Source organism: Electrophorus electricus, chromosome 8 (genome assembly GCF_041902795.1).
Source record: "Electrophorus electricus isolate QZ-2024a chromosome 8, ASM4190279v1, whole genome shotgun sequence".
Classification (NCBI taxonomy): domain Eukaryota; kingdom Metazoa; phylum Chordata; class Actinopteri; order Gymnotiformes; family Gymnotidae; genus Electrophorus; species Electrophorus electricus.
The window spans coordinates 28,477,884-28,502,500 of NC_137504.1; the positions used below are offsets into that span (position 1 = coordinate 28,477,884).

General features: G+C 45.1%; 1 protein-coding gene across 7 annotated transcripts in view; it reads right to left on the minus strand.

Moving 5' to 3' along the window:
* The window catches only part of dab2ipb (DAB2 interacting protein b), a 94,180-nt gene that overhangs the window by 20,996 nt on the left and 48,567 nt on the right, over window positions 1–24,617 (minus strand). For 4 of the 7 annotated variants that reach the window (XM_035527709.2, XM_081719962.1, XM_035527710.2 and 1 more), the window contains exons 4-6: window positions 4,118–4,271; window positions 3,486–3,584; window positions 1,183–1,737 (exon numbers count right to left, since the gene is read on the minus strand). In XM_035527709.2, the coding sequence (XP_035383602.2) occupies window positions 1,183–1,737; window positions 3,486–3,584; window positions 4,118–4,271 (808 nt within the window). Of the gene's footprint in view, window positions 1–1,182; window positions 1,738–3,485; window positions 3,585–4,117; window positions 4,272–10,166; window positions 13,766–13,864; window positions 14,327–19,316; window positions 19,470–24,617 lie in introns of those variants that run through there. The other 3 variants (XM_035527712.2, XM_035527711.2, XM_081719963.1) reach the window with 3 other exon arrangements.

The window sequence follows — 24,617 nt, forward strand, 5'->3', positions numbered from 1 at the left end:
ACACTGACCTGGAAAAACAAGCCTGGAAGAGCAGTTCCACTCTGGAAAAGCCACAGGCTCTGCTTCTGTCCTGCTCTTTGTAAAACGACATGGAGCGTAAACACACTCTGCATGAAAGTACCGTACACAAACCAGAGACGGCTCCTGAAACCATCTACGGTCACTCTCCTTGTGTGTTTACCTCACCCCGTGGGTCACCGTGGTAACTCCGACTCTGCTGGCCAGCGGTACAGATCTGAGGTACCCGTCGCCTCTCCTGAGCCGGGCCTGAACCGAAAGGCCGAGTCAAGTTGCCAGCTGAAGGATGTGGTGGGTGTCTTCCCTGCGGCTGAACTAACCAAACACGCAAAAATGGGCCGCCTGAGCTTTAGCTTTAGCTTTAGCCCTCACGTTGCTGCTGGTACAGCAGAGATCGCAGCACAGGCGTCACTGCAAGTTTTGACACAGGGACGTTCATCGCGTTAGTGGCGACACATTAGTGCAAAGCAGCACATGATGTGCCGAATGCACAAACACAAAAAACACAGTGGACTCTGGACAACAATAATATTTACAGCAGCTGTAAATTTACGACGGTTCCTTAATACAACACACTTCATAGCAAGCGACAGACACAAGCCACCCTAGTCAGTCTAATCCCAAACCTCTTTATGGTGCTATAAAAACGTCTGACGTGAGAGATTTCTGGACCCCTGCGTAAGGGCTGCACAATGCATCAGCTGTCAATCTTTATTACGCTACTGCCCTTTGAAATACTATTGCGTAAGGTTGCAACATGTAAATAAGCCTCTAACCAAGTGCAAGTTTTTTCACCATGTCCTGTGACCATACAGACAAATCCCACACACCACAAGTGAGTGTTTTGGGGCCACTCTGATGAGTCACATGACCCAACAGCCAAAAATTATTTAGGGCAAACAATGTATGCTAGTCCAACACCGTCACATCGTGGGTTCACTAGAGTGTTTTAAAGTATCACAATATCCATGTTGTGCATCAAAATCACAATATAGCGTTTTTCGGGCCATGTGCAGATCAACTCGCCCATTTTTAGTTTTTTTTTTTAACCCGCCACGGCGCAAAAGGCGCTAGAACCTTCTAAGCCGGAAAATCTTCCCCCGAAACACCACCTCCTCTCTCCACCTCTCAGGAGGTCACCATTAAATCGGAAAGCCCTCCTACCTTGGCTTTCCCGGTGCTCTGCAGGATGTGCACCAGCGCGCTGGCCATCTCCTCCTTGCTCTTGACGCTGATGGCGGGCTCCAGCACGGAGCAGAGGAGCATGTAGTTGTTGGTGGTGTACTCGGCGAACTCCTTGTACATTTCCATGGGGAGGATGCTCATGCTCTGGTAGCGGGCCTTGAGGCGGATCGTGGGGCCCGCTGCTTTGCCTTTGCCAGGGTTAGGCGCGCTGACCGGGTACCACTTCTCCACCAGCTGCCGGCTGGTCACGCCCTCCGCCGGGATGGCCACCGATCCGACGTAGTTGTTCTTGTCCTTCTTCTTCTTCTTGTCCGAGTCCCGGTACACATGGACGGCAATGTTCTGCACGGCCGGCAGGTTGGTGAACTCAAACCGCTCGCCCCAGAAGACGTTGTCCGCCTTCAGTTTGCAGGTGGTGCGGGCGTAGAGCGTGTCGTCCAGACACAGCTCGCAGAAATACTTCTTCTTGGCCGGGAGATCCTTGGCTTCAATGACCCACAGACGCAGGAGGTTCTCCACCCGGCGACTGTTGTCCTGCGGGGGTGGGGGGAGGGGGGTGGAGTAGCAGAGACGTAGTGAGGTCTGACCATCAGGCCATGACGGAACAGCAATAAAAGGCCATTACGGAATGAGCATGACATCTGAAACAGACGCCGATACAAATGCAGCTGACTGTTTGACCCAGCAGTTTAATAACCTCCGTTTCAGGTCACCCTCGCCTGCCTGGCAATTAGATTTCTGCTTTAAATCACTTCACGCCCTCTACTGTAAAATCAGGAGGAGGGGTCATAAATATTGCATGACATCATCCAGCAGTTAAAGTAATTCACCCCTGCATGGGGGGTAAAACTGCTATAACAGGGAAACGAATCTTTACGTGAATTGCTGAGGTCCAGGCTTACAAGCTCCAGCTGACACCATGGTCTGCTTGGATCTGCCTGCTAGGCTGGTGGCAGCTTCTTGTTAAGAGATTATGGATACTGACAGGCATTTTATCCTTTTACCATATGCAAATTATGACAACGCTTAGCACCCAATATCCCCAGATTCTGGTCATGTGGGAGTCTTTAAAGAGAAAAGTCTACAGACTTAATGATTACATTCTAGTTAAATTAAATTAACAGTATTTCACATCTCTGTTTTTGACTGGCATGCAAATAAATACATCATCATGGGCCAGATGCGTACACACAAGGTGTAGCAATCAATTTTGCAACCAGGCTTTAAAGTACTGTATTACAACACTTGCATGCACCCATAATTATTCAGGTAAAAGGAAGATTCTGGTGTAGACACTCACAGATGAATCACGAGCGTCTACCCTCATGCACCGACCTGTAACTACATTTATAGTGTTCTAACGTTTTATAGTTGGGCACAACCTGGAAATCCATCGGGCAGTGAAAATTTACAAATGGTGCTAAAAATGACAAAATAAAAATTGATGAAGAGATCATGAGAAGATTTTGTAAAAAGAAACCACTGAAACACAACCACATATTTTGAGTTATTTTAAAAATAATTCATTTTTAAATTGTTTACTAATGAGGGCAAGGCGAGTTTTCGGGACATCGTTTCTTCTTCCTTAAGCGGACGTGTTTGGTGGCTCCAGCAAATGAGCAATGATTTAATTAAAGAGAGCGGCGAGGGGGAAACAAAAAACCCCACACCTGTCCTCATTTAAAGCACTCAGAGAAACCAGCAAAACTGATGGGTGCTGGGGGGAGGAGTTAAGAGCTAACGCCGCCCCTTTTATGATTAGGTAAGAGTTAACCATGCCCCCTTTGTGATTAGGTAAGAGATGACTCTGCCCCTTTTACAATGAGGTAAGCGCTAACCCCACCCCTTTTATGCTGAGCTAAGTGCTAACCCCACCCCTTTCATGCTGTGCTAAGCGCTAACCCCACCCCTTTTATGCTGAGCTAAGTGCTAACCCCACCCCTTTCATGCTGTGCTAAGCGCTAACCCCACCCCTTTTATGCTGAGCTAAGTGCTAACCCCACCCCTTTCATGCTGTGCTAAGCGCTAACCCCACCCCTTTTATGCTGAGGTAAGCGCTAACCCCACCCCTTTTATGCTGAGCTAAGTGCTAACCCCACCCCTTTCATGTTGTGCTAAGTACTAACCCCACCCCTTTTATGCTGAGCTAAGTGCTAACCCCACCCCTTTCATGCTGTGCTAAGCGCTAACCCCACCCCTTTTATGCTGAGCTAAGTGCTAACCCCACCCCTTTCATGCTGTGCTAAGTGCTAACCCCACCCCCTCGCCTGGGTGAGTTTTACCTTGTTTGGGTGGACAGCTCGTCTTAGGTTCTCCATCCATTTGTCCCTCTCGGCTGCTGAGCGGCATGAGAAACACTTGCTGCCCGTGGAGGTGCTCACCTGCACAGTAACACACAGTCTCTACTTCCTTCCTGCTCTGTCTATAGGGCGGCCAGTTTTTAATTTTAATTTTTTTTTTTGTGTGGTCCGTTATTCAGAATGCTGCTTTCACCAGTGTGGAGTTCCTTTTACTCCTGCACTTTTGTTGATAATGTATTAAAACCAAGTACAAGCCCAATGGGCCTTTGATATTCAGTACATTATGAAAGCACAAGACAAAGCAGCAGAAAGAAAACTACAATTAAGTGCACTTATTCTCTAACACGGTCATAAGGGACACTGAATATTAATGCAAAAATAAAAATAAAAAAAGTCACTACCTAAATGGATAGAAATTAAAGTTTAATGGTCAAATGATAGCATTCTATAAAACTGAATTACACAGATAAGCTGCGATTTGAGCATTAATAAGGCTGCACACGTATACGTGTACATGTATGTGTGTGTACGTGTGTGTGTGTGTGTGTGTGTGTGTGTGTGTGTGTGTGTGTGTGTGTCTCTGTCTGTGTGTGTGTGCGCGAGTGCAAGTCCACCTCAAAGCAGTAGTCCTGGCCCAGGATGGAGCTGTGGACGGGTTTGATGAGAACCTCCTCCTCCATACTGAGGTCCAGGGCCTCGACCGCACTGCTCGGACTAAGTAACGACTCGTGAGAGCGCGACTCTTTCAGTCTCGGCATCAGATGAGATCTGGGGGTGCCGCAGAGAGAGACACACACACACGAGCAACAATGAGGTTCCCAAGAGTGACCACTCAGAATCGCTACCTTCAAATGATCATTTTAGTATCCTGTAGACAAGGGTTCGATAGCTAGATATCTTTTGTCACACATACACATATTATATACTGTATATATATAGCTAATGTTGCTATTGTTCTATGTCTGCAAACGTCTATGTCTTACTAAGTGCATCTAAATACAACAGAAATGAAACATCACACACTGCAATATCCAAAAATACATAATTTTGTTTGGGAAGGAAGCACTCCCATTAGCTGATGCAAGATTACCTTCTCCGAGTTCTGATTAACAATTTATGAGTTGTGCTGAGTGTAATTCTCCTCTGAGAGCCCATATGCCCAAGCAGGACTGCAATGAATAAAGGAAACTGGTCCGAGTACCTCTGTCACGACGCAGTTTAAGTCCCAGAGCATCACACATGAGATTGCTCTTATTTCACACGTTTACAGGCCACTATACTGAAATATAGTACTGAAATATTTTACTTGTCAAATTACCATTGTTTTGATTGTGAATTTAATGTATACTGTTTTAATAGCCCAATTATTTAAGCAAACTTTTTTTTTTAACTTTAGATTTTTACTATACATAGATATTTTGAAGAAGTGTGTCTATATTTGCCATCATCAGCATTTAACATTTGATACTGCGTAGCCTCTATTAAGACACACGCTGCCTGACAGATGAAACTGGTGTCCATGCTTTATCATCACCAATGTAGTGTCTAAATAAGACACCTATCTACCGTGTACTGGCAAACTGTTTGATTCATGCTTCCATTATGGCTTTAAAGTCATGAAGAGACTTTAAATTGGTGCCCTCTGAAAACTTCAGCTGTTGTCTGAGGTTCCACTGTACTCCACAGAACAGTGACGAGGCGAATCTGGCACTAATCTGACAAACTGCGGGATACTTCAGTCCCCACGACAAGGGCTAATTTCTAACCGAGCGCAACACACAAGTACGAGAGAAGGTGAGGCCGTGCGGGTACGTGTGTTTGGGTGGGGGGGGTCATGCCAAACAGTGCAAATATACATATCAGCCTTCTCCTACCAGTTAAATCACATGCGTTCAGTACGAACAGGGATTATTACGCTGTAATACGGCTGTGACGACCATGTAATTGGAGACTCATGTTTAGCAATGCAAACTGTTTACGCCTGTAATGTGGGCTGTGTGTGTGGGAACGCTGAGTTCCAGCAAGGTTTCCTTTAGCCTGGACCCAGGCAATACCACTGCACACATTATACTGCTGACCATTTTAAATATAGTAATATGTGTGTAATGCATTGTGTAATGTATTTCCTTTAAATTACATTGCTGTGAGTTATATTTACATTTATTGACCAAGTCTTAATTGTGCATGTTTTTGAAACAGGGGCAAAAGAAGCCATTTCGCTTTGTTACTTTCCAAAAACCATGTGAAACAAGAGAGACTGTGTTTCTCACACTCTGAAAAAAATTTGATATTATTATTTCATGAAAACTTACTATTTTTGTAACCTCATAATAAGCAGACATATTCTTACGTCCCCAGTGGACCTACAGCCCATAGTAATGCTAACTCTAATCACTGTGGCCCAACAACCACTACTGATGCACACACACAGCAGTCCTACACTACGCTCAAACACTACTGATGCACACACACAGCAGTCCTACACTACACTCAAACACTACTGATGCACACACACAGTAGTCCTACACTACACTCAAACACTACTGATGCACACACACAGCAGTCCTACACTACACTCAAACACTACTGATGCACACACACAGCAGTCCTACACTACACTCAAACACTACTGATGCACACACACAGCAGTCCTACACTACACTCAAACACTACTGATCCACACACACAGCAGTCCTACACTACACTCAAACACTACTGATGCACACACACAGCAGTCCTACACTACACTCAAACACTACTGATCCACACACACAGTAGTCCTACATGTTCAAAATTGTCATGACTTTTCAGTTATGGCCTTCAGCTATCGCAATAATCAAGAGAATATACCAACACGTTTTTGAACACACACCTCAGATGACCTTTACTGGTCCATCTTTTGGCCAGCTCTGATCTACATAAAGAAATATATATGGAGAGTTTCATTTCTGGATTGGAATTTTGATCCAAACAGGCAGGCAGCTGAAGGAAGCAGCAGTCTAGAGACACACAGTGTCCCTTTGTTATGGACAATTTAAATAAATATGAAAGAAAAAAAATAAAAACTACTGTTGCACAGGTCTGACATGTGCTTTGCAATGAGACTGCATCAGTAAACTACATATAAAATATATAAATGAATAAATTGCAATTGCATACTTATCCCTGGGTTTTCTATATCAGGGTGTATCATTTAAGGTGGTATATTATTTAAGGTGGTATATCATTTAAGGTGGTATATCAGCCCTGTCTTCATTCCCCTCCCCTGCCTCGCCGCCTCGCCTCCTCTTCTCCTCTCTGCCCTCTCCTCTCTTCTACAAAGATTATCAGAGCACACTCCTAGGACAAGGCCTGCCTTTCAACCACTGAAGACTGATACTCTGTGTGAGTGTGTGTGTGTGTGTGTGTGTGTGTGTGTGTGTGTGTGTACGCGTGCATACGTGTGTCTTTCTGATTGGCCAAGGTGAAACCAGGCAGGACACCAAAGGAGAGAGACTGCGGCGCAGGGGATTTCTGAATTGATCCATGAGCCCAGTGCCTGCTGGGAGTCTGAATATCAACCACTTGTTTTAAAAAACACCAAGCTTCCGCAAGGGGAATACAAGGGATGATACTGATGGGAAGACTATGGGGGACGCTTATCAAAGTGAAGTCCACAAGAAAGTCTATTCACTGTCAGAGAGAGAGAGAAGACAGCAGAGCTTCCGTCTAAGCTCTCATCAATCACGCCGTGCCAAAAGGATATGAAAGTTCTCTCTCCGTGCTGGAGGAAGTTTATTTTCAGACTCTCAGGTGGGACTTTGGGGGAAGCCATTTACCGCTGTAACGGCTTCGCACAGAAGCCTATAAAAGTGTGAGCTTCCGATACCTAGCAGAGTGAGACAACGAAGAGACCATCAAGAGGAAGAGAGATCAAGATCCACCAGGAGAGCTTGGGTTTTCTGGGGTAAGTTCAGGAAGAGATCAATTGCCATGGGAACATGGAAAAAACTAGTACACTTTTTAGACTTTCCTTAATTTTGCTTTCTGAAAAAGAAAAGATCTGATCGATTTTCTGATATGACATCAACGTCAGACTGTACTTCCATACTGACAGTACAAAACAACAAAAGACTAACAAGAAAAAGCCAGATGGGGTAACCGTCATGAACACCAATGTCTGTTCACTAAGGAACTGGCCTAAAAGGATCTTTTGTACAGGTGTAGAACGCTTGCTCTTCAAACATATGACTGGATTGTGGGTTCTGGACTGAATCAAAGTGGATAGTCAGTGAAAGAGTCAGCCAACAACAACAAAAAAAAAAACAAAAAAAAAACCAAACAACAAATCCATCCAAGACAAGATAATCTATTTATATTCTTAGATGAAAACCGGCACCTAACATTATGTAATGGGCCAGAAAGAAGTGCAAATACATCATAATGTCAAGAGTCTCAAAGGATTGTTGAAATAAACTCAGGGTACATGTATCTATGCTAGTTTTCCAGTGCACAGACATGTGTAAGGGTTTTTAGAGACACATGGCCAAGTAGGCCTAGTACAGAAAGTGATGGGTGAGCAATAGTCACTATGAATGGAGGCAACTGGGGGGATATATGTGTGTAATAGATAAGGGTGAGACTGGTTTAGATATGGGCAATGCACAGAAATAAATCACAAATAATCACAGATGTGTGGGTGTAGATTATAAACACACATATAAAATTCTAAATCTCCTCGAACACACACCCACACACCATTTGTTTATGAGCAGCAAAGTCCTTTTGTCTCAATCACTGTGTGTCTCTGTCCTGCTTTAATCATGAGTGATCTAAGAGCAGTAAACACTTATTCCTGCTCAGTCTCGCAGAGCATGCTGCATTCACTACCACCCCTGGAAATACTTCAAATACTGCACCAAACACTAGTCACACTAACATTCTTTTCTTTCATCCTGGCAACACACACAAACAGACAAGCTCAAATGCAAACACCACAGAAAAGCAAATAAACAAATGGGAAAATGAACAGAACTTTACCACTTACCAAATCATTTTATCATGAGTCTCTGTAATAGCTCCTAGTTAATAAAGCACACAAACCTGTTTTTTCTTCTCAGTTGCATAAAGACATTCCATTATACTCCATTATATTCCATTTTCAGAAAGTCTTTCCAACAACACTATAATATGCTGCTTAAAGGAAAATGGCAGCAAATAACTTGCATGAATTCTAAAGACTTCATTTTCCAAATCACATGGCTTTCATGTTGCGACCTAATTTCATGATGCATCATTTGAAACTGCTGTGATAGAATCCAAGACCTGCAACGCAGCAGTTCACAGTGATGTATTGTACACCCTACGGCCTGCACTAGTCCAGCTCCGAGGCTTCTTACCTCACCCTACGGCCTGCACTAGTCCAGCTCCGAGGCTTCTTACCTCACCCTACGGCCTGCACTAGTCCAGCGCCGAGGCTTCTTACCTCACCCTACGGCCTGCACTAGTCCAGCGCCGAGGTTTCTTACCTCACCCTACGGCCTGCACTAGTCCAGCGCCGAGGCTTCTTACCTCAAAAAGACAGTAAAACAGTGAAATGACAGGTAGAGTTTTAGAAAGAACGAGATCTTCTAAGCACTCCCATGCAGGCTATTTAACGCTCCTTACCTCAGTGGGAATACCTAGTATAGCACAGGGTTTCCTCTAGAGGGGAAGATAAACCAGGGGGCCTCAGTGCCTGCTTGTGAAAAGTAAAGTGGCATACTGCGTTCTGCAAATGAATTCAGTTTTATTTTTATAAATGATACTTTAGCAATTGATTAAATTACAGTTGTTGTTATTATTATTATTATTATTATTATTATTATTATTAACAGGTTCTTCTGTCTTTCTCTTAGATCATCTGGCCCATAGCCAACCAGGTGGCTTTGCTACTGGGGCAATGGCATACTATATTCCCCAGTCTACTTTGTTCAAGAGATGTGTGTATGATGGAAAATGATTTTATAATGTAGTAATAATTTGGTGCCTTGTCCAGTCTGGGTTGCTTGGGTGGGCGACTCGTATTGGTGGTAATGACACAAACGTGGATGCAGGCCAGCCAGCTGACTGCCACGGGCATGGTTTCTCCATTTACAGTTCAGCAGTGTGAGTGAAGGCAAGAAAACCAAGTTGCTCTTCAAGTGAACAACCAATCGTCGGTCACCGCGCCCCCACTTGAGGGGTAACTGTGTTTTGCTTTTTTGTGACTTGTGTTTAACCCTCCACACACTTTTGCATTAATGTTTGCAGTGCCACAGCACACTCACAACATAATACATGCCCTCTCACAGAGAACAGGGGGGATAAACCAGGACACAGCATGGGTGACCTGAAAGGACAAAAGGCGAAAATACACTGAAACAAAAAACTAATTGTGTGTGTATGTGTGTGTGTGTTTTGCACGTGTACGGACTTCTTCTAAAGCTCTGTGATACTCTTCAAAGTCTTTTTTTCCTTAGTAATATTCTGGCGCACGAGCTCACAATTCTAATTACACTGATGGGATCAGACAGGCACAAACATACACACACACACACACACACACACACAATGTTTTGATGACTTAAATTAATATAAGTGAAAAAGACAGAAGAACGTGGAATAAAAGGTTTACCACGATAGACACAGAGAAGCGTGACTCACCGGCAACTTTCCAGAACGAGAGTGAGAATGAATTTTTGTAGAGCACCTCTACAATCACTGACAGACGTCCTGTTTGGCTGTGACTCTTTCTGCGTGTGTGTGCTTGTGTGTGCACGTCTATGTATGTGTGTGCACACACGCATGTTCTTCTCTGCTATCTGAGAACTGAATCGGTCATTTGGCTGTTCCTGGGCACATGGACACTCAGCATAATAACAGCTTATTATAACGACAATTACACTTCAAACAAGGCTCAAGTATTGACAGCGCAAACCATAACGACATACCCACCTAACCAGAGAAACGGGCGCTGGAGCAAAGGCTATGGAACCAAACCAAACACTCTCTTAAACAGCTCCTCCCTGCACCTCAACATCTGCCGCAAGAATAGTGGACTTTGGTTCTCTACAGTACACATGAAGCATCTATACAATTAGCAGAAAACTCAAAAGCTTGTAACTTATCGGTGCCGTCTCCATAGGTGGAGCTCAGCTGAGTCTCAGCTACCAATCAAAATGGACCTTGGAACGTTGAAACAAAGCTCACAGGCTGACTGAAGTCCTGCCTCATTCTGTTACTGCCGTAATGTTAATGGAAACCCCTTGTAGTCAATAGTTTGTAACTCAACTGGAAACACAAATAATAACTCACATGCTCATACCACAGCAAAAAAACATGTAAAAAATTTTTTACATCTAATGTTACTTGATGAACATACACATTTTAGAAATGCAGCTTGAAAAATTCCCAGTTTTAATTTCAATTCGCCTACAAGAGTGTGCTTTTGTATGTGTGTGTGGGAGATTAACGTTTATTGTGCACTTAGAATTCTACGTCCCGCACAGAGTCACTATGACCTTGTCTAGGATGCTAGAGAAGAAATAGAAGTAGACACACACACACCCGCACACACATACTGATCATAGCAGTGATTCCCACTAAATCCACCTAACCTGACAGTAACATGAATACAGAGAGAATAAGGACTATGAGAAGAAGAACCAAAAGCCCCCAAAGCCCACTAAACACACATACACATCCATCCAGACACACACACACATACACACTCATCCATCTGACCACACACAGAGCAAATCCATTTAATCTATTCACAAGACACCATCGCAGGCTCAATCCCGTGTGGAAGAAACCAGTGCACAGTATCAAAGGAAAAACGAAGGTCACCAGCACATAAACATTTAAAGGGCGAGATGGTCTGATGTATAATGTCCTGGACACACAGTGGACTTTAATGGCATGAAAGCTCAACATATGTAGGTTATGTTAGCATACTGATGTCACAGAAATGACAGGCAGCTGATATTGTGCTACTTTGTGTGTGTGTGTGTGTGTGTGTGTGTGTGTGTGTGTGTATTGCCATGCTGGGTCAGTGATAGGATTATGCTGTCATCACTGCACTGGCATTTATTTGCCTGGAAATGTGGAAATGACTGGATCAAAGAAAGAGAGAAAGAGAGAGCGAGAGAGGCAGTTCCACCCTACAAGGCTCCTTCATTGCTCAGGTTTGCCTCTACCCTTGAATGGACCATAACTATGAAAAGGTGAATGTTTCCATGGCAACTAGCTGACAGGTACTATTTTAGCCCTGAAAGAAGACCATAGGCTCTAACGACTAGAACGAGGCACTCGTGCACCGTTGTGTCAGCAGGGACAAACTAAAAGAAACCAAAAGATAAGCGACGGACATATTCTGAAATAACATGCGGCCTCTAAAGCCCATACCACTATGTTTCTGCAAAAGAAGATGCTTTAAATGCAAACACAACCACGACCGCAACCATAGCTGCTATAAACAAGAAAAAAATAATAGCCATCCTCTAAACCACAGAAGTCAGTAACTTCTTCCTCGCCCTGGTTCAGCTGCAACTCCATTACCCTCACAAAGACAACGGGACGAGCAGCCCGGCGCAGAAAAAGGCCGCCGATGAGTCATCATCTGCACTTTTTCACAACAGTGCTTTTTGCTTCTTCTTTTTTTTAAAACTCAGAATCGAGACTTTAACTCATACTGTCACACATACGGGCTGACTGCAGGTGTATCTCTCTTAAAGGCTAGGCTAAAACATCTGGCAACAAGAACTGCTCCAAACACCATTCTCTTCACACAACTACCCAATTTGTATGTAGAATCTAACTGTGATACAAGGGCACCACTTCAGTAATATCGTATTACAGTTCACTTACACATAGTAGCTGGTCCCAAAGTTTATGAGGATAGGTAGGATGGCCACTTTAATAACACAAGGCTTGAAATTAGTCATTCCTACTCTTTGAAAGGAAAAGATATGACCACCAAGTCATTTTTCTTTTTGGTATTTTCACATCACTACCAGCATACTAACCAAGTAGAATTAGATCACAGACATTGTGCGATTAGCCGCTAGGTATGATACGAGGGGATCCGTTTGCCCGCCGAAATACAAGGTATTCACTTTGACGTGTATGTGACACGCTAAAATAACAGCCACCAGTTCACTCCAGAAGGATGGAGTCTGGCCTAAATATGTGCGTTTGCCCACCCTACGTATGGGTATGTGTGTTCTAATACTTATTTATTGTGTATGTATAACCAACCTGTAACAATTTTTGAATCAGTCAACTGTGATATAATAGTGACATTTTAGTCATTAAAGTATTGCAATATTACACCTAGTATAAGCCACTAGCTGGTCCCAAATTGTGCACAAGTGTGTGTGCGAGAGGAGTGTTTGCAGGGTCACTGTGCCGTGTTACACAGCAGGATGTAATTCTGCAAAGAGAAGCATGGCGACCTCAAACAACAAGGTCATGGTGGAGACGCAGCAGTGAGTCCAGAGGTCATCGACGGCGCGGCTTTGAGAAAAAGGGCAGGACGGTGTGTCAGGGAGTGGAGAGAAAATATTCGCACGTCCACGTGGCTTTCGGAGCTCAAGCTAACTTCAAAGTAATTCAAATTCAAAAAGGCGACAACTGGAAGCACGGACAGAACAGCTCATCAGCTCAACAGGGATGGGTAGAGTGTATTTGCTTTCCGGGTGCAGAGTCGGGTAACCAAACAAGGAACCAGGCTGGAGGCTAGTAATTACTGGCGGTTAGAAAACAAACATGTCATTTCCTGTTCCTAAAAGTCCAAAACCCGATCTGCACAAGACTGATAACCAAACCGAAGCCGCAATGAGTGACGCTTTAGTTATGAAAACAGCCTAGATGCAGCAAGACGAGTCGATTTCCACACGGTGGACAGTAAAATACAACCATACGGTTCCTGATCTGCTTTCAGATCAAAGTGCATGAACTACAGTATAACACTCGCCGTCCGGGTCTGGTGCAGAACTTCTCTTTGGAGGCTGACTAGGCGGCATTGTAGTTTTTGCTGTGGATTGCGCCAAATGTGACCGTTTATTTGAGCTATAGCTGTAAAGCTGCTAACAGCTAGTTTGAACAAGTCTCCGAGTGGGGATCTTGCGGGTAATGAGGCGTGTTTTCTCCACAATAATACTGATCCAGCCACAGGACTCCCTCATGTTTCCCATACCCAGGCCTGTGGCCTCCTATGATTTACGCACCTTTTTAAACAAATAGCGATCGTCATTAACTGTCAACAAATATGAGGACGAAAAGGCTTGAGAAACGGGTGCTAGCTACGTTTAACGTTTAAAAACAGCGTTAGGACCAGCAGATGAGCGAACGGCACTTACACTTTACCGAAGCGCTGAAACATCGCTCCTCAGAGCCAGACTCAGTCCTGCAGGCATGCCAGAGTAAAGGGAGGTGCATGCCTTCACCCTGGGTGCAAACCGGCTCCGGGGTTTGGCGATCTGGCTATTCTGAGGAATTTCTGAGCGATGTCCAGCCTCCGCGCCACGGCCCCGGGGATGAGGGACTTCCCTTGGGCTCGCTCCAAACACACCCCCTCGCATGTCCCATTTAATACGTGCGTATGTCAAGACAACGTATCGAAATGGCTTTGCGTAATTTTGTAATGCAAACGTTGTGTTCCTGCGGACAGCATGAGAACTCGGGTGCACACGAACTAACTCGCATCTGTCAGGCGAATAAAGGACATGGAGACGTGGAGAGAGCAGTGGGCATTGCACTTGGCCATCGTTTGTGTATACAGGGTGTGAACAGTGTGTACTTTGTGGTTACATAATAGGATCCTTTATCTAATCGCATCACACGTCGTAGCTTGTTCAAGAAATAAGAGCCAACGAAAGGTGCAATCCTCGGTTCACTCGTTTGGATTTTTTTTGGGGGGGGGGGGCGGCTAAACCATTGCCAGATGTATCCACTTGCTTGTTTTCACAGAAAGAGGATATGACATCACGAGAGAGACACGCAGAGAAAAGAAAAGGCACTAGTGGGTAAATGTCAGAGCTGGCTGTTACAGTACAGCCTGGCCCCACACACTGACCTCAGACACACTTACGTCAACCTTCCTGTAAGATCATTTAGTGAAACGCTTCATATAAAGAGTTGCCCACCCAAGAACATTCACTGACCAGTAAAGAGGACCCTTGGCTTACAAATGACCAAGTTTTTTTTTTTTTTTTAAAGATCAGCATTAAAGGCCAATGAAGCTATAAAACAATTCTGCGCTCACAGTGATAGAGCGCTAGAGCAGCAGCAGACACACCGACTGTCTGGCTTTACCTGTGTCATTCTTCCTGTTTATCCCTCAGTATATTCTACCCTTCTCATTTGAGAGAGGTGTCTGCTCACTCACTCACTCTCTCTCTCTCTCTCTCTCTCTCTCTCTCTCTCTCTCTCTCTCTCTCTCTCTCTCTCTCTCTCTCTCTCCCCCCCCCCCCCAGCCTGACAACACATGGACTACTTCACAGCTAGTGTGGCAGCAGACGTGCATTGCCAGCGTTTCCATATGCACAAGCACAAGCTCTAGCCTATACTCATCTGAGCCAGCAGATCGAGAGCACACAATCAGTGCTCAAGACAATGGCTGAGCAGCTTTTGCCATTTATCCTTTGTGCTCAGGAGCACGTTAATGGGTTCGAATGGGTCTGGTAACACCATACAAACACCCACATGCACCCACGAATGTGCATGTGTGTGCGCGCGCACACACGTCTGCCTTCTTGTATGTGTACAGGCAGAATCATGGTCCTCAGTATTAGTAGTTAAAGGTGGACCCATAGAGGAACACTCCATCAGGTTCACACGCACACACACACACACACACACACACAACCATACCTACAAAACCTAAGCTACCATTTGCTATCATATATACTTTCCTATGCCACTCTGTCGTCAGAAGTTATTAATTATTTGCATAATAACCCACAGCCGTTAAAAGCAAAGAGCAACAATATTACAATATTTTCCCTAGATAATTCACCATCACCACAAGGCCTTTGTGTTAAATAGGAGAAATGAATCATGCCATTTTCAATTACCAGTCACATTTTTTTATTTGCTTTGCACCATCATGGTTAATTCCCAATTTGTGATTTATTATTTCCTTCCAGAATGCATCTAGAAACGTGCAAGCATGGAACAGCACCTGTCATGGGGGTGGGGGGTGAGTCGCTCCAGACTGTTCGGGGAGACTCACATGCATCAGCGGGTGCAGGACTCCTGCATGCAGAGGCACTGAATGGCCCCAGGCCTGCATTCCAGGCAAGTTCGCTCACGCCTCCGAGACACGAAAACATCAGGGAGGAGCGAGGAGCAGGAGCAACACGCCCAGCTACCAGGACGCGCCTGACAAAAGTAGAGCCTCGAAAAGACGCCGGTCCGGTGGAACAGCACGGTGGAGGGCTCGGGGGGGCTGGTGAGCAGATCTATGAAGTCTGAACGGAGATGCGCGTTATATAATTGTTGACATTTAAACAGAGAAGGTGCAGAGGAGGTTTATCCCAAATCAGAACGAATCAGAGAATGACCTGAAATACTGAGGCTGGGATGAACGGCCCAGTACTGGAGAACGGACAGACGCTGAGTGCTATAGCCGGACATTCCTTAGGAAGAAAATGTAGCAATTTGTGAAGATAAAGCATAGAGTATACTTTTCCTCTCTCCGTTTCTGTTCTCTTGCTTTCTCCCTCTCTCTTTCACTCCCTCTCTCCATCCCTCATGCATTTTAGGTCTTATGTAACCACGTGTCCGGCCCCCAGGCAAGCGCATTGGCTTTGCCATCTGTCCGTCTTCACGCCTGATCCCGCCCCCAGCGCCTGCCCGCCAGTTCATCCGCTTCCCCACAAACGACTGTCCAAAGAAGAGCCACCTCAGGGCTCGAGTGCACGCCGACATCGCCAGCAACTCAACTGTTGACTTGTACTCAGAAGGTTGCTGGTTCAAGCTCCACCACTGCCAAGTTGCCACTGTTGGGCCCCTGAGCAAGGCCCATAACCCTCAATTGCTCCAGTTGTACTCAGTCATAATTCTAAGTGGCTTTGGATAAAAGCATCAGCTAAAAATGTCATTAAAAAAGAAAGCTTGATGGAAACAGGGGTAGTTTGCCTTGCCTCTGGTAACAAAGCTGGGGCAAAACTGCGAGGACACAGTAGTCATGCTTCATTCTAAATAGTGCATATAAAGCCCTGTGTTAAGGGACAGTGTCAACTTGTTAGTTATAAATGCTTAAACATTTAACGGAAAATGTTTATTTTTAATTACAGTATTAGAAGCTGAATCAACCCATTCAATGAGCTAAAACAACATTAAAAATGTTCCCCAAAGACTGGATTTCACTCTTTAACATGACCAGACCTGCTGCTTATACGGGGAGCTCTCTTTATACTCCTTCTACAGTCAGTTTGCGGCATAACCTGCAGCATGAGCCAGTGTTAGTTATGTTATCTGTACTGCGTCTTCTCTCTGGTTGCTGACCACATGAAACCTGAGCCTAGCTTGGTTTCAGGTTCTACCGATGCAGAAAATGGAGTTTCATAAGAAGTAAAAAGTGGCTTTTTTCGGTTAAAGGAAAAAACAGTGACCCCACACTGGGCAACTTTCAAAGTGCATAAAAGGTTCCAAGCGGCCTGGGTGTCGTGCCTCCTCTTTCTCCTTCAGACCCTGTTCCTCTCCTACATCTCTCATGGATCCCAGGACCAAAATAACTGTTTTGAAATAATTTGATAAGGCCCCTGCCATATTTATCATGGTGCATAACAATAACAAATATGGTAATGGTACATTCCTGTCTCGCTGAACAGAACAGGCGGTCTAATTGGGTGCCATGACCGCTATCTTGGTCAGTCTGCCCACATGCTATTCTTTCTCTGTCTGTCTGCCAGGCTGTTGGTGGAGTCTGTTGCCTTTCATACAGTACATCTGACCAGAGATCAGGGCTTTTAAAGAGGCCTTCCTCTTTAACGAGCCTTTCTGCCTCCTCTCTCTGACTCTGGTTTAGACTGCTGTCAGACTGTTGACCCACTGAGTCTTTGGTGGCGGGTGGGGGGTGCGTCTCCTCGGAATGGAGCTGCAGTTGGGGCGACACCCCCCGTCCCCCCCCCCTTTCCTCTAACCGACACCATCCCTTTCCTGGAGAATGAGAGACTCTCTCACCTCAGTACCTCTGAGCACAGTCGGTAGATGAGGGAGAGATTGGTCATGACAGCCCAATTATGGAGAGAGAGAGAGAGAGAAAGAGAGAGAGAGAGAGACAGAGAGAGAGAGAGAGAATTAGGTTGGGAGCTTTCAGATGAGTCGCTCGTATCAAAAAGTGCACGCACACACACACACACGCACACGCACACACACACACTTACAGAGACATACAGACACACACACACTCATACACACACACACTCATACACACACACTCATACACACACTTACAGAGACAGACAGACACACACACACTCATACACACACACACAAATGTTTTTCCCTTCCTGTGCCTCTTTGATTTACTCACACTAGTTGAGCTCACTAGACATCAAAATGCAGTTTCCAAGGAACACACACTCCATCTCTCCTTCCAGACCCCCCCCTCTCTCTCTCTCTCTCTCTCTCTCTCGCTCCCCTCCAGTTTCTAAGATGCTCAAAGTTAAAAGTTTCTCTTCTGTCTCATTCCCTGGTATGTAGTGCAATGTAGTCTCACACCACCTGCATGCATATGAGTGTGTATGACTGTGTTCTTGTACATGTGCTTTTTTGTGTGTGTGTGTGTGTGTGTGTGTGTGTGTGTGTGTGTGTGTGTGGAAAGAAACTATAATTGGCAGCTTCCCCAGTGCTAAGTGTTGAGCAGTACTGGATAATCCAGCAGGGATACCAGACACCTCTTAAGTCATCATCTGGATTTTGCAAAAGCAAAACAGCAGTAACCCAGTGCACCAGAGTTAGCTGGAGAACCAGAAGATCAAGGGTTCAAACCCCAGCTGTAGCTTGTGCCGCTGGGCACATAGTACCAGGAGGCTGTTTTTCTGGCCAGTTAATAGAATTCACTAACGTAATCAAACTCATGTGCTTTTGCCATTCATGTAACAGGAAAGTTATTTTATAGAGGAACTTCAGTGGAAGTAGTCCACCTTGTGCTAATGATGTCAGCAAGGATCAACCAAACCGAACAGACACAGCACAGCAGGGTTAATCAGAGCCCCAAAATATCACTTATCATCGACATGAAAACAGCAGATCTTTCAAAGGAACTTTAAAGGACCGCAACCCACAGACAACCAAAGACAGTGTCCAGAACCACTTCAATCCATATTTTCATGTGCAATGCATTAGCTTTTACGTTTAGCATAATGAGTCAAGTCATCCAGACTCTGGTATGACGGGAAGTCCTCCCAAGGCACACTGACACACACACTCACACACACACAAACACCCATACCCACACACACATACAAACCCAGACCCAAACACACACATGATTCATCCAGTGACCTGAGAGAATTTCCCAGTCAGATAATCCTGGATGTCTCGGTGTTCAGACCTCTTGGCTCAACAACGCGCAGGCAACACACACATGCACAGAAAAGCACACAACACCTGGGCGCCAGGCACGCAGGTCATGGTCTGTGCCCAAGAGAACGTGTCCGCGTGTTCACTGTCGGGAGCCCCAGGCTAACAAAAAAAGAAAACTGTTTCTCCCCTCAGAGCATATTCACCATGATCTTATACACACACATACACACGCATGCACACACAAGCGCACACAGCACAGTTGACCAAGGCACTCACAGGACATTGTCTGTGTCCGGCGGAGCAGCGGAGAGGCGGGAACTCAAGCAGCACGTCTGAGCGAGGACGAGTGGCGTGAGTGCGACGGAGGAGCTGTGCTCATAGCCCAGATTTCCCCTGCTGCTGTGTGCTCTCTCCCTCCCCTCCCCGCTCGCTCTCTCCCTCTCTCTCTCTCTCTCTCTCTCTCTCTCTCTCTCTCTCTTCCGTTCTTTCTCTCCACTGCCCTCTCCTGGTATCTGTCTCTTTCTCTTCTGCTGTCTCCCTGTTGAAGTTTTTTCCGTCTTTAAGCTGGCTTGACCTAGTTCATTTGCTCTTTCCGACACTGCTTGGCCCTCTGTCCTGTGTGCAATCTCTCTCTCTCTCACACACTCTGTTATTCCTGCTCTGTCTCTCTTGAGTTTATGTACGTGAGTCTGTGTGCTTACACTAGCTGTGTTTATAACAAGTAAAACATTTCACATACTTACACACCCACACACAGATATCTCTCTCTCTCTCTCTCTCTCTCTCTCTCTCTCTCTCTCTCTCTCTCTCTCTCTCTCTCTCTCTCTCTCTCTCTCTCTCTCTCTCTCTCTCTCTCTCTCTCTCTCTCTCTCTCTGTGTCTGACAATCATACTGGCTTTCTGAGTGGCTGTCTTCCACTCACCCAGGTGCTCACAGCACAATTCTACATTAAAGAAAGCTGAGGAACAAGACCGGTACCAAGGACACATGTTCTGGTAGGAAAAGGCTGGGGTTTAGTATTTATTGTAAAGGCTTGTCTAGAAGAGGTAGAGCAGATTAAATAATCTCTTTGCTGTAGTCATAAAAACCTTGTTAGAATTCAAGGATTTTATGAAGTATATGAGCAACCGAAGTCTCAAATTGCAAAATCATAAATGCTAATTTATCTAGTAATAATAATAATAACAACAACCATGCTTGGCCAATCGGACACGGGGGGGTGTTAGAAATGAGAGTATTTCAAGGCTTTAAAACTTCGAAGTGTTAAAAGCCTTTCAGCTATTCAAGTGTAGTTAAGAGCAACAAACGTAACGGCAGAACATGTCACAACTTGTTATAGGGGCCAACGTTCAGAATGTCCTTCAGTCAGCCACCATCCCCACTGATCCACTTACAAATCACACTTACATGTGCTCGAAAAGATACTGTGTGTATAAGTTCTATGTGTGTGTGTGTGTGTGTGTGTGTGTGTGTGTGTAGCTGTCAGTCTAAAAAGATCTAAATAGCCTTCAGCCTTCCAAACCAATTACTCTGCTTAATCATCTGAAGGGAAATAAGAGGAAAGTGTGAAAGAGAGAGAGCGAGCGAGAGAGAGAGAGAATATTGAGCATCGATGTGTATGAAGACCAGGGGTGGACAGAGACGCTGTGTCCAGTGCATGTTATGGGAGACTAGCACAGAGGACGGAGAGAGGCTTTCCTTCCTATTCACCTCATTTGACCTTCATCTCTCTGTGTTAAAAATGAATATATGAATATTCTCTCTTTCACACACACACACGCACAAACACATGCACACACATACACAAACATGCAAGATCGCTTTGCTATTTATGCCAGCCAAATCACTGCCTTTCATCTCAGCTGAATACACACAGCTGTTTGAAGCTGGGAGAACGCCGAACAGCCGCACTCGGCGCGCACTCGATCAAAACACGTCGGCCCCCTCAACGAATGCTGCATCCCAGCCTGCACGCACTTCACACAGCATGCTGCAGCGGGGGTCGCCCAAACTGGGGTACCAGGCCCTGAGGTAGCAGCGCTTAGAAATGCTTACGAAAGAGCTTATAAATGGTGTTCTTGATGACATTCACATGCTTACTGAACCCCCACTCAGCGCAGTCAACCACAGCACGTGTATTCTGTGTAATAATGTTGGAACTTGATTATATTGATTATATTTTGGTATAATATGCAAACAGCATGCAATGTGCGTGGGTAGAAATGTTTCAGGAACCTGTGGAACCAATGTCCACAGCTCACCTGAGCAAATCCAGCCTTTTTCTTCAGTACGGTCTGCCTGAGGGAAAAAACTGTGTGAGGGTTCCTGATGTGCCCTCAGCAGACAGAAGCCTACCAGATTTACTGCACACTGGAAAACACACTGGAAAACTGACCCAAGTGGCAAATGTTTTCAGTGCAATTAAACCTCATAAACCCTTTAACGGCATCTGAACAGAGCAGCAGGTTTACGTGATAACGCAGTATGGCCATACAAGCATAACAATGCTGCTTCTGCCTTTCTAAGTAAAAAATATTTGTCTCTAAATGTATTTGTCTATTTTCATCCAATCATTTGCCAGAACCTGATATTAGGTGAACTGGAATTTAATATAAATTCGTTCTTTCATAGTATATATAGTATATAAAGAATTTCTATATATATATAGTTCTAAATATTGTTCTTTCATTCCTTTTACATTTAGGACATATAAAATAGAAACTGCTGGAATTGCCCTATATCTACCTATTAATAGCAGTGGGCAAAACTTTACCTATAGACGAGTGAAGTCACACATCATCCTAGTTGACCTCATGCCCATATTAAGAACGCTTGCTTTAAAGGATTTTACCTACAGAAAAAGTGAATTGCTTTTTTGAAAAGTGCCTCTATTTCACCTGGTAATAAACAAAAACCCAGATATGTTTTGTCCCACATACTTTGTCAATGTTTCTCCCAAATGAGCTTGGATTCCTTAAATTGCAATATTGCTATGTAGTCGAAATATGACCATTGCTATGTGCAAGCTAAACAACTGCAATAAAATTATGCCAGTGAGTTATTGTAGGTGGGTTGTAGCGGTCATTTCCCTCGGTGATTGGTCAGCCTTTCACAAGGATGACCAGAGGTGTAGGAAGGGCTGAGGACCACTTTCAATCTGCTCACACTGAGCAGTGTAGTTTGAATGAAGGTCAGCTGGCAGAGCAAAGCAAGCTCCGAACAGAATGGAAAAGTCTATTGTGCGTCAGTGTCAGAGGAAGAAAGTTAGCTAACCACATCGCAGCCTGTGTTACCTGCAAAGTAAAGCAGCCATTTCAAGCAAAATAAAAGATGGCTCTGCAAAAGTTTACAAAAAAAAAGGTTTGACAAGCCTAACTGAAAAAGAAAAACTGCAGGTGGAAAACAACAATGCCTGAACAGCCTGCCAGTCTTATGACTATATTCACAGCGCCATAGCAGTAGCTTACTAGTACCAAATTTCATTTTTCAACTTTTTAAAGATCTCATTATTCAAATGATCCAGTGCTATTTGGAAGAAAGTGTATGTGGGACAAAACGTATTGGATTTTTTTTACCTCCCACAGGGCTTCACAGAGGTGAGTTTCAAAAACTCATTTATTTTTCTCCTTGAAATGGGCATAAGAGTATGACCCCAATGACAAAACCAAGACAGGACTATATGGTCTATTGCTTTGACATAGCATTATAACAGCTCATTTTAGGCACTGCCATCTCCATGGGGATTGGCTAGGCCAATCCAAAAATCTAAGAGTTTTCCATAAAACACATTTACACATCTAAATTTCATGTAGAAACAATGGCTCTTTCTGTGCGCTTCAGGACGGCCGTATTTCTTCATTGAACGACTAAGCTGTGCTTGATATCCTTTTACCTAAGAGTCTCCGTGCCATATGTGCTGAGAGAACAGGCTAACGGCAAAATCTCCTCCTTCAGATGCATTATGGATGAACATAGCAGAGTGAGGCGGAGTGAAAGAAGCAACTGAGGCAAATAGAGAGACTGAGAGAAAGAGAGACAGCCAGAAAGAGAGAGAAAGAGAGACAGCCAGAAAGAGAGACAGCCAGAAAGAGAGAGCGAGTGAGAGAGACAGCCAGAGAGAGAGAGAGACAGCCAGAAAGAGAGAGAGAGAGAGAAAGAGAGACAGCCAGCGAGAGAGAGTGAAAGAGAGACAGCCAGAAAGAGAGAGAGAGAGAGAGAGAGAGAGAGAGACAGCCAGCGAGAGAGAGTGAAAGAGAGACAGCCAGAAAGAGAGAGAGAGAGAGAGAGAGAGAGAGAGAGAGAGACAGCCAGCGAGAGAGAGTGAAAGAGAGACAGCCAGAAAGAGAGAGCGAGAGAGAGAGAGAGAGAGAGACAGCCAGCGAGAGAGAGTGAAAGAGAGACAGCCAGAAAGAGAGAGAGAGAGAGAGAGAGAGAGAGAGAGAGAGAGAGAGAGAGAGAGAGAGAGAGAGAGAGAGACAGCCATTGAGAGAGAGTGAAAGAGAGACAGCCAGAAAGAGAGAAAGAGAGACATTCTGAATGAGCAAAGGAGAGAGAGCTCCTGTTGCTACTTAAGCGGACAGCAGAGATGGAAGCGAGGAAGAAGCAGAGATGGAAGCGAGGAAGAAGCAGAGATGGAAGCGAGGAAGAAGCAGAGGGTAGGAGTGGAAATCAATGCTAATCTCTGTATGCATGTAATAAGACAGGCCCACAGCACCACGTTCACTTAATAAAGGAGCACACAGGGTAGAGACACAGGGCTCAGAGTTTAATAAAGGTGTCCTGGGAGAGCACAGGGTGGAGACACAGGGCTCTGAGCTTACTAAAAGTCTCAGACACAGGCCATCTGGTGAATATTTACTCATTTTCCTCATGCGAAATGTCATCAGTTTATTGGACCGGTGTAGAGATGCGCAAAGCGAGCCCAAGCAGAGATGCTTCCATTTCAGTGAACGGGACGTTTCCATGCGGGGTGCTTCCAAACCCTGGCACGCACGCAGCTTTGCAGGTTACCCACCCTGGAAACTTCAGCTTGAGGATTTGAAAATACAGCACTGTCTTCTGGGTGTGTCTGCCCTTTCTGTTTAATAGCAAATGCATTTAGACTGTTATTAGACTGTAACCCCTAGTTACATGTATATAAAAGTGCATTTTGTTCTGCAAGTCTCGTCCCCCATCATCTCCGCACGCACATACCCGCACACTAACCACCATGTCTGCCCGTTCAATCCACGTACAATCGCTTTTATCGTTGGTTTGAGCGACGTGTACGCGCAGCGCGTAATCTCGTCCGGAGCGCGCACGGTGGCGGGATTTCACACCGGCAGGCTGCGGGGGAAGCGCGCGGCCCAGTGCCGAGCGCGAGCCGCGGACGGGCGGCTGAGAGGACGAGGCGCGCACGCGCGAGAAAAGCCGACCGCTCTCAGCGAGATTAGGAGCAAAGCAGAAGTCGCAAGGTGAGTATTAGGAGTATTACCGTTTAACAAAAGCCTACTGCTTGAAAACAGAATCTCTGAGGCTAAACTTCAGATGAATACGGTAACAGGAACATTGGTTGTCTGGCCAACGTGGAATACTCTG